This window comes from Engraulis encrasicolus, chromosome 20 (assembly GCF_034702125.1).
Source record: "Engraulis encrasicolus isolate BLACKSEA-1 chromosome 20, IST_EnEncr_1.0, whole genome shotgun sequence".
NCBI classification, from domain to species: domain Eukaryota; kingdom Metazoa; phylum Chordata; class Actinopteri; order Clupeiformes; family Engraulidae; genus Engraulis; species Engraulis encrasicolus.
Genome location: NC_085876.1, coordinates 6703753 through 6714560, shown reverse-complemented (window position 1 = coordinate 6714560; position 10808 = coordinate 6703753). Strand labels below are relative to the sequence as shown.

Genomic DNA, 10808 nt, shown 5'->3' with positions numbered 1-10808 from the left:
ATGGTCTAATAAAAAAAACCTACACATTGAGTAAGTGTCTTGGGGGGTTGTTTCCAGTTGTCGTCACACCGCCCTTTGGAAGATCTAGATGTGAGTGATACGTTTGAACCTGCCAAGCAGCCCAGCTGTGTGGAAGAGAGCTGGTGGTGGTGGCTGGAAAGGGTGGGGGAGCTACCATTCCGAACCCGAAAACATTCCATGACCAACCCACCCATGCGCAATATATCGTGGTGGGATGTTTATTTTATTTATTAAATTTTTATTTTATTTACCGATTTTTAAGTCAATTTATCAAGGGCGTACCATTGCCTGGACGGTCTATTAGAAACTAATGGTGCTATTTTCATGCTAGCATCTGGCTAACAGCACCGGCTAACAACAACACAAACGACTGCGTTTGTTTTTGCATGCTGAATATTGTGTGCCGTTCTGGTGTGTCTATAATGACATAGAAATCAGATGCCTTATTTTAAATACTGCTGTGAAATACATTTATTGACGCTGTATTTTACCGAGCGACCAGCTCGACTTCGAGGCCGTATATGGAAGCAGCGAGCTTGCGTGAGAATCCCCCGGGCTCCGGAGTGAGCGACTCGGCTGACTGGAGAGAGGAGACACCGGGTGAGGAGTCTGAGGAGAGGGAAGGAGACTTGAAAGACAGAGGTGGCGATGGAGGCAACGAGAAAAAAGTTGAAGTGGAGGTTGACTGCACAGACAGAGGTGTCCCTGAAAAGGAAAAATCTGTGGAAGAAGAGGCAGAGGAGTATGAAGAGGAGTTGGATCCTAGGATCCAGGTAAGAGCATTCATGATAGCTATAGCAAAATTGCCGGGTAATTATCTTTGACATCTTGGTTACCCTGTAGACCACCTGCAATATAATGGCTAATCTGTGGTATAGTATTACTAGCTTGTGAAATGTTTGCACCATCTAAAATGACGCATTTTTATGTGGTAAAGTTTGTAGGGTGACAAACATCCGCTGATGCTATCAGTTGTGACTGTGCAAAGCAAGAGCATCTGTAGAGAGGTGTTAAATATTTGTGTCGGCCTTTTTTTCTCTGGCAGGAAGAGCTTGAGCATCTAAACCAGGCCAGTGATGAAATCAATCGGCTGGAACTGCAGTTGGACGTAAGTAAAAAAGGGGAAATGTATGTACCTTTTAACGTAACAAGACCAGAAATATGCAGTGGAGTTGCTGCGTTATCAGTGATGTCAGAGGTCAGATATGGGTGTGTGGTTAATGATATGTAGGGAGCATTGTGTTAAGTAAACATACTCCACTTGGTGAATAAACATTGTTCTTTAGCAGTGCATTTCACAATATAATTAAATCAGGGCTAGAGAATCAGGAAGGTGATTGCAAAGAATCAACTATATAGTACAAAGGCAGATTTGAAACGATGCATGGTCCTTTCCCCTTTTCATGTTGCAACTGTATGTTGGCCTAATCATACCTTCTTCTTTCTTCTGTGCTCCAACATCAGGAAGCCAGGTCCAGCTACAGGCGCATCCTGACCGATTCGGCTCGGAAGCTCAACGCTCAGGGCTCGCAGCTGGGAGCCTGTATAGAGAAGGCCAGGCCATACTATGAGGCTCGCCGCCTGGCTAAAGAGGTCTGTATGTTTCCCCTTTTGATTTTCATATTCAGGTCTGATTGTATTCAGGCTCCATTCCTGATTTAAAGCTTGGCCGAGCAGAGTTTGCCTGCAATAGTAAAATAATGTCATTAGGTACAGCTCCAGGCCTTTTTATAGCATGAAAAAGTTGATTTATTTCCATAATTTCATCAATAATGTTAAACTGTCATGGATTGTAGATTCATGGCCCAGTTTCTTAACTATTCCAGTCATTAATTTTTTTCTTTTTATATACGTTGGCCTTCCAGCTCAAAAAACCCATGAATTGGGGAATTCGCAGCATTAGAATATTGTAATAAAATCACATTTTTCTTCATCAAAATTCGGGTCACATTAAATCAGTTGAAATTTGGTACTTTCTACATAACATGCAATGTTCAATACTTGGTTAGGACTCTCTCTGTCTTAATAACGGCCATGATGCGTTTAACATTGAAGTCAATGGCAGAAACAGTGCATGGGAGTTATGGAAGCCCAGATATCCTTGATGCTTTGCTGTCAGCTGTTCTTGTTTGTTGACCTGGTGTCCCACACTTCACTCTTCAATATACCCTGTAGATTTCCATGCCACGTTTTGGCGCTAACTCACCAGTTTAATTCTAAATCACCAGAAATGAAACCCCATTGAAAATGAATGGGGTTTAATTTCTGTTGAGTTAGAATTAAACTGGTGAGTTAACACCAAAACGTGGCATGGAAATCTTCGGGTATATTGAAGAGGGAAGTGTGGGGCACCAGGTCAGCAAACAAGAACAGCTGACAGCAAAGCATCAAGGATATCTGGGCTTCCATAACTCCCATGCACTGTTTTTGCCATTGACTTCAATGTTAAACGCATCATGGCCTTTATGAAGACAGAGAATGTCCTAACCAAGTATTGAACATTGCATGTTAAGTAGAAAGCAACGTATATGAAAAGAAAAAAAATAATGATTGGAATAGTTAAAAAACTGGGCCATGAATCTACAATCCATGACAGTTTAACATTATTGATGGAATTATGGAAATAAATCAACTTTTTCATGCTATTCTAATAAAAAGGCCTGGAGCTGTATTTCATATTTCATTAAGTGTTGAAGGGTTCAGGCTCAGGATTTTATTCTACTATCAGTGCTTTCCCTCTTCAACTGATGTTGTAGAAATACCAAGTAGGCTAGTTTCCATCTTTGGGTAGTCGCAGTACAAGCTGGGAGCGGAAATGTCAAGCTGCCAAGTCATACTATCACATTAAAATCTAGTCTGTGTTCACACTATAGGGAAAGGCCCCGTGCTAGGCCTATCCCTACAACTCGCTACACAGATTCAAAACTAAAATTGGACAGAGCCAGGCTAGATTCATAGCCCATCCACGATTATCCCTTATGGTGCGATGCTAGACCAAACCACCTGTCAAAACACATATTCTGCTGGTAGGGTTTGGTCCAGTTACGCTAAGAGGGAGACACTTCCAAAGTTGTAGGGCAGTCATGGGTTAGCACAGTTAGGGTGTCAGAGTTGTAGCCCAAAGGTTGCCGGTTCAACTCTGTCCAGACATGCCAGGTTGGTGGGGGGAGTGATTAGCCAGTGCTTTCCCCCATCCTCCTCCATGACTGAGTTACCCTGAGCATGGTACTGTCCCGTCACACTGCTCCCTTAGGGGGGCATTTCTTGGCTGCCCCCTTGCACGGGTGAGGTAGATATGCAATTTCATTTTGTGCACTTGTGTGCTGTGGAGTGCTGTGTCACAATAACAATGGGAGTTGTAGTTTCCCAGGTGGACTTTATTTCAAACTTCCTTTGTGTGTTTTTAGCCCATACAGTGCAGCAAAGCAAATTCAGACATGCTGTTGAACCTGTTACAAGTTGATGATGAGATACTTAAATGATCATGGAAGTGTTATTTATAATGTTGGAAAGAAATACCCTGCTTAGTGTCGCTGTAATGGCCGGGTTTGTAATCACATGCCCACGGTTTCCCCATTAATCAGCGCAGCATACTGATCTTTATTCTAAGGTCTCATCCAGCCATCTGTCTTACAAGGGCCAGGTGTTAGGTTGGAGCAGGCAACAACTCAGTTCCTTTTTTTGCTTAAAAATTATTTCCCCCTCATCCAAAAACAACCTTAATTTGCTTAGCTCTGAAGAAAGCTTTTGGGTAAGAGATGGAAGATTTTTTTTAGGAGGTTTTTCAATGAGAAGAAAATATTGATGACTACTGTTTCTGCTCAATTAAATATGCCCAAAGCTAATCACCATATTTTTAACGGTTTAGCCTTTAGTTACATATCGGATGTGTGTAGCGAGCTAAAATCTGCCAAAAGTCACGTACTGTAAGTGTACCTTGTCAATGAAGCCCAGTTCTGATTCTGACCTTAAATCTAAAATCGCTTATTATTGCGATAGATTCGTCATCCTTAGCTGCCATGTGTTCTGTTGTGTATGGTGGTCCTCTGCCAAAGTCAAATACTGCAAGTGTGCTTGGCCAATAAAGCCCAGTTCTGATTCTGAACTTCAATCCAAATCCTCAGCCTCCATGTATTGTGTTGTGTATGTTGATCCTCAGGCACAGCAGGAGACCCAGAAGGCAGCGTTGCGGTACGAGCGGGCCGTCTCCATGCACACGGCGGCTCGCGAGATGGTCTACGTGGCCGAACAGGGTCTCCTGGCTGACAAGAACACCCTGGACCCCACCTGGCAGGAAATGCTCAATCACGCTACGGCCAAGGTACAAACAGATAGGCCAATATACAGACAGACAGACAGACAGACAGACACACACACACACACACACACACACACACACACACACACACACACACACACACATACACACACACAATGATGAAACTCAATAATGATCTTCAGACTGAGATAAGCTGAGAGTGATAGACTTCTGTGGAAATCAAAGTGGCCTCATTAGAAACCGGCAGACACACAGTCACACACACACACACATACTCACACACATTCACACACACAAATGCACAAACACTTGTATGCATGAGAGAGGGAAACAATACCAGAAACCCAAATATTCTAGTGAAACTAATTAGCCCTAGTGCTGAAACTGAATGATAGCCCAGCCAGTCCCACCAAACCTGCCATGGGACACCAAAAAACATCAACATGGGGCAATTTCATTATCAAAGGCTGTGAATGATAATGACGCAATGGCATCTGTCTTAGTCACTTTGTGCTAATGCGAAGCATGAGAAGGGGGTATTTTACATTTGCATACTCACTCTACAAAAACTCGCTCTATGACCGGCTTGGGATGAATGTCTTGCATGGAATGTGATGTTATCTCATGAGCTTATTAACCGAGCGTGAAACATGCGATTGGAAAAAGAGTAAAGGTCGTGGTTGTAGCTGACTGAGTCCTTGGAAAAATTACAATGAAAAGCTCTGTGTAGAGGTCAGAGGTTTTGGATTATGAATCACAAGTGATCCCTCGTTTTCTATAATCTTTTTTGTCTTTTAATGATCATCTTTAAGGTGAAATTTAAAATTGTTATGCTCTTACTATGTGTCTGTAGAATTCGATAGGATATGTTGATTTTTTTTTCAACCAATTCAATTTGGGGGTTTACTGTCTGGCGTAATGAACATGGAAGTAGAAAAGAACACATAAGGTAGGAAGTTAAAAGGCAATTTAGATTTTAGATTTGAGGTATCTTAAGGTGTATATTTACAATCATATTGGGGATCTGGTCACATTATATGCATATGCAGCCCATCATGGTTTTAAAATCATCATTTGAGAACCTTCGTTGGAATGTTATGACAATGTTATGTAAGTGAGGGTGTTGGGGACTTTGTTATAAAGGAAGCGAGGAATGAATGAGTCCTTTATTTCCTTGAGGGGGATTTTCCTTGCAATGAGGAGCATGCACACAGTAGCCCAAAAATATACAATTTAAGTTACAAGTGCATACATTAGGATGACCTTACTAAATTTATTTTAACCTGTGTAGCAGTTGAACACCTTTTTGCCCCAAAGGATGCCATAATTCTATTTGTTTTTAACTTGTGGCATTTTGTGCTGAGGGGAAGAGGGTTGGTAGTCTTCTGGGGCCTGAGTGCCCAGCTGTGTTGATGTTTCTAATGAGCACCGAGATGTTGCATTCAGCCATGCTGAGAAAAACATAAACCTAACCTTACTCATCTGGATTAACCTTGCTTTGCCTGTGTGCTGCCTATATTTCTTCATACCCTGTACGTTGCGGAATGTGTCCTTGTTTTTCTATGTCGCCTTGAATAAAAACATCTGCTAATGCAATGGCTGCCGTCCTGGGAAGTTGGTTTCCGTGACGCTTAGCATGTGGTTGCTGAGCTGAGCAATCGGTTGCCGTGATGCTGACTGAGCCTGTGGTTACCATGGTGTTGGTTGTCCAGGCGGGACTTTCAACCCAAGAAGAAGGCTGTGTAGCAAACCAGCTTAAGGTACCCCGGAGGAAAATCGACTAATAAACAAGCCTGGAGTCCTCATTATTTAACTAAATTACACCTGCAAGGCAGCCTGTCGATTAAGCAATTGATTACCATATAGAGTGCCGGACATCACACGTTTGTTGGTTGTCATACTGCCATTTTGGCTGTTAACAAGACAACCAGCACCACTTCTCAAGCTTTCAGACCATGGGAGTAGCAGAGCTCCCATTTTTATTGCCGACATGAAGTTTTTCATTAAAAAATTGAGTAGATTAATTATTACTGACCCGTATAATGCTCCCAGGCAGATGAACTTTAACCTCACCTCACCCTACCCCCCTGGGCTGATTTTTTTTTTTGGAGGCCCCATTCTGTGCCTGTAAATTATGTAGCATATTATTCCAACTGTTCATTATTTTATTCATATTATGCGGTCCTTGATTGGCTGTGGCCCAAGGCTTCAGCCCTCCTTAGCCACCCTCCGACTAAACTGCCTCTGCCTTCGGGTTACTTCGAGCATGTTCTTCAAAGAGGTGTAGGAGGAGCGTACAGCACATGCTGTGACGATATTGAATCAGTCGTGATTAATCGTGATGCGCAGTCACGATACTGAATAGCGATGCCAATGGCGCAGTATCGTGATGTGTCATTTCAAAGTTCCGTCACCCTTTAGTCCAGAAAACAACCACATGATATGATGTGATGGTGCTTCAAATCATCATCATTATTATTTTGAAACTTTATTATAAGCCTTTTGCAACCTATTCTACATTTAAACTATCATAGAGTTTATTAATATATTTTTGTACAATGTTGGCAGAGGTGAAAAAACACCTAACACTTGCCCAATAGTTGGGTAGCACCACACAATGCTATTTGATCTGTGTCGAAACACCCCCCCAGGAGAACAGTTTTCCCCACTGTCAACTTTCACTGGCCTCAAACAGATTAGATACATCTGTAAAATGGCCGGAATTGTCGTTGGATGCCAGCCATTTCTGAATCTTACAACCTAAACTGTGACAGAGCATTTGCAGCATTTTCAAGAAAATGTAAAGAAAATTGAATGCTATGCCTGTGTCAGCACCACACCGTTAAAAAAATGCTCAAGCATCATTGGTACTGAACGCTAGGCTCAGAATTGCTACGCTTAAGCATCATTGGTATCAAGTGAGTTAAGCTCACTCAGCCACGGTGTCCTCATATTGTAAGTTAATTTGGGCATGTTGTTTGGAACCCCACCCCCAGGTGAATGAGGCGGAGGAGGAGCGTCTGCGTAGCGAGAGGGAGCACCAGCGCGTCACGCAGCAGTGCCAGGAGGCCGAGGCCAAGGTGCAGACGCTGCAGAAGTCCCTCAAGAGGGTCATCATCAAGTCCAAACCCTACTTCGAACTCAAGGCCCAGTTCAACTACATCCTGGAGGTAAGAACACACACACACACACACACACACACACACACACACACACACACACACACACACCTTGCCAAGTCCGAACCCTACTTCAAACTCAAACCTTACTTCAACCACATCCTGGAGACTTGCTGGAGGTAACACACACACACACACACACACACACACACACACACACACACACACACACACACACACACACACACCTTGCCAAGTCCAAACCCTACTTCAACCACATCCTGGAGACTTGCTGGAGGTACACACACATACACACACACACACACACACACACACAATTCTAAAATCTAATATCTAAATTCAATCTTCTTTTTCGTGTAAGGTGTAACCATATTGGGAAGGTAGAATAATACGCACACACACGCACACACACGCTCCTTGTTTAAATTTGATCCTGCATTCATCTTAAGGCCCATTTTAACTTCTGTCTCAGGGGTGAAGAACACTACTGTACAAGGTGAACCACTGATGCGTGCTTGCAGTCTTAATAAGATGCATTTCTGAACACAAACACATAGATAGACCAGACTGGTTGTAGACTACTTATATTTGGTGATTTTGAACAGCATTGTTTTTTCTGAACTGTTTCCTAAATTGACTTCCATCTTAATATTTGAATTGCAAATTACTTGGGTGTGTTTTGCCTGCTAAGTTGTAAGAGAGATTGCCTGCTGCAGTTGCATCTGTTGTAATGTGTTTGTTTTAAAATGCATCGCCAGCTGTGAGCAGGAGCAGCAGTAATTCAGAGAACCAAATGGTTGCTGCTCCCTTTAGAACTGGCGTTCACATTATGAGTACCTTCATCAGAATGCTATAGCTGTTCTTATTAAATATTGTTTTATGAATATTGTTAAATATTAACAAACATGCCCTTCTCTGGGGCCAGAATAAGTAATTGTGAAGGTGTTTTTGTATGAAAAACAACAAGCACATTATCTTGTAATGTAGCAGCATTGAATGTTATAAAAGAGCGAATCTGAAGACGCCCCGGGGCAAAACGCATTGTTCGCTCCAAGAAGTAAAAAGGAAAAGAAAACAAAAAAGAACACTTCAGTGTGCAGTGTTTTCTGAACTTTAAGCATTAAATATTACCCTATATTTGTGTTGGTTCGCTTTGCAAAGCTTTTGGGTAGCATTTAAATTTAATTTATCTAAATGCCACATGTGCATAATCATTTGAAATGATTTAACAATTGAAAAACGATATTATTTCCTTGATATGAGTACTAGTTCTTCATATAATAATCTAGATTGTTTTTTTCATTGTGTGTGTGTGTGTGTGTGTGTGTGTGTGTGTCTACTTCCCCCGCTGCCTACAGGAGCACAAGTCCAAAGTAGTCCAGCTGGAGGAGCGTGTTGCCAAGGTGAAGACCCGCTACTCGGTGGCTCTGCGCAACCTGGAGCAGATTAGCGAACAGATCCACGCCCAGAGGGGCCGGGTCCGCGCCGCACGCCAACGCTCCCGAGCCGGAGGATCTTCAGGGGCAGGAGGAGGACCAGGAGCAGGTGCACCTTATATCTTAATACATAATCACTCAAATAAGAATACGTTTTGTATTGCTCAATTCATACAAACATGCAACTCAATGGCCTGCTTGAACAGTGGCCAGTATCAATGATTATCATCATTGGAAATGCCGTTGTACAGGTTCATATGAGAGTATGCATTTTGGTGAAGCAAATTCAGAAATGCATTTGATCTTTTCAGGGGATTTAGTCAAGGTGGCTTGGTTTGTTGTCAAGGTGGGCCCCTTGGCTATAATGCACCGGGGGAAACCCTGAGGTGAAATTTACCACTAGCCAGTTGCCACTGTCAATTTTAACCTGCTTTCGGGGCGGGTCAGACCCTGTTGACATTGGCAATAAATGTCTTTGAAATCCGCAGGGGGTTGCCAGGGCCGCAGCTCCCCGGTGGGGGCCGAGTCGGAGCGAGAGGAACCTGCCATCCAGGCCGGGGCGTACGGCGGCGGCGTGGGCTCGTCACTGGCCGACTGCGAGTGGGCGGACGTGGAGAAGACGCGCCAGTGGGTGGAGCGGCACCGGGAGAGCGGCTGGGGCCAGCAGGAGCGCGCCGGCTCCGACTCCATGTCCGTCATCAGCCTGCAGACCATCGCCTCGGACCTTGAGAAGTGCGACAGCGTGGAGCACCTGGGGGAGCTGAGCGACGTGGGGAGCATCCTGGGGGAGGACCTGGACAGGGAGAGGATGCTGGAGGTGGAGAGGGAGAGGCTGAGGCAGCGTGAGGAGAGAGAGAGGGGAGGCCTAGGGGCCAGGGCTGCGTCTACATCTGCTGCTGCCGCTGCTGTTGCTGCTGTGTCCACGTCAGCATCGGTGTCTACTGCTGCTGCTGCGTCTGCTGCTGTAGGAGGAGGAGGAGGAGGAGGAGGAAAGGATGGGCAGCTCCCGGTGGAGAGGGGCCCCTTAGGAGCCGAGAGGCAGCAGAGTTTTATCAAGCAGCATCACAGGAGCATAAGCCTTTAGGGGGAAGAAAACGTACACTGATGCACACACAGTGACCCCGTTTATACTCCAATGGTATTCCAAGGTTCCTGGAGGGTATTCCAAAAACATGGTTAGGTGATGAACTAGGCTAAGTTAACCTACAGGAAGTGGTAAACTCACTAATAGATGGCCTACAGATGTCATTTAGTTAGGAATACGAGCACTCCAGGCTCTTTTGTTAGATGATTTACCACTACTTCAAGGTTAACTTAACCTAGTTTACTACAGAGCCACAGCGTATTGGAATCCTCCCCTGGTGCTTGAAGTGGAGCCTAGTAGGGCATAGCCTGCCTGGGCTTATGTCCCTGGGCTGAAGGCCCACAGTGTAAACGGGGCCTCTGATACTCAGACTAATGCGTACCCTCACACAGACATCGCAGGGATGTAAACAAACACAGGAACACAAGGCTGTGAGAGGGAAAAAAATAACATGCACACAAACACACTGACGAATATAAACGCGAACTGACGAACACAGAAACAAATTGACAAACGCAAACGAACACTCACACAAAGCGTGTGACAGGGATAGAGGTGCTCCGATTGCTCGGCAGCCGATCATGCTCGGCCGATAATGGCCAAAAATAGCCTGATCGGTGATCGGAAAAACATGCCGATCAAAAAACCGATCCAGAGATATTAAATTCCTCACGCAACCATTTCGCCTTTACACCTGGCGCTGCCTGCATGTAGCCTAGGTGCTGGCTCTGCACAGCTGCTGCACCAAAATAAGGCATCTTTACTTGTCTTTAACTTTTTGGAATTCCCTCCTTCATTTTCACCATTTATAATCATATCTGCATCAACAATGATCTGATTTTCCGATC

The 10808-nt window shown here is 44.2% G+C and overlaps 1 protein-coding gene across 1 annotated transcript; it reads left to right on the top strand.

Moving 5' to 3' along the window:
• Positions 1-138: 138 nt before the first annotated feature.
• sh3bp5lb (SH3-binding domain protein 5-like, b) lies at positions 139-10504 on the top strand. Its single transcript, XM_063184710.1, has 7 exons — positions 139-794; positions 1067-1129; positions 1486-1614; positions 4181-4342; positions 7297-7470; positions 8799-8985; positions 9365-10504. Exons 1-7 carry the CDS (start codon positions 543-545, stop codon positions 9958-9960), a joined length of 1563 nt encoding a protein of 520 aa, XP_063040780.1. The 5' UTR covers positions 139-542; the 3' UTR covers positions 9961-10504.
• The last annotated feature ends 304 nt before the right edge of the window (positions 10505-10808 follow it).

Coding starts and splice junctions, on each gene's coding strand:
- sh3bp5lb (XM_063184710.1), top strand. CDS start 543: ATGGAAGCAGCGAGCTTGCGTGAGAATCCCCCGGGCTCCGGAGTGAGC. Junction 795..1,066: donor AGTTGGATCCTAGGATCCAG/GTAAGAGCATTC, acceptor TTTCTCTGGCAG/GAAGAGCTTGAGCATCTAAA. Junction 1,615..4,180: donor CTCGCCGCCTGGCTAAAGAG/GTCTGTATGTTT, acceptor GTTGATCCTCAG/GCACAGCAGGAGACCCAGAA.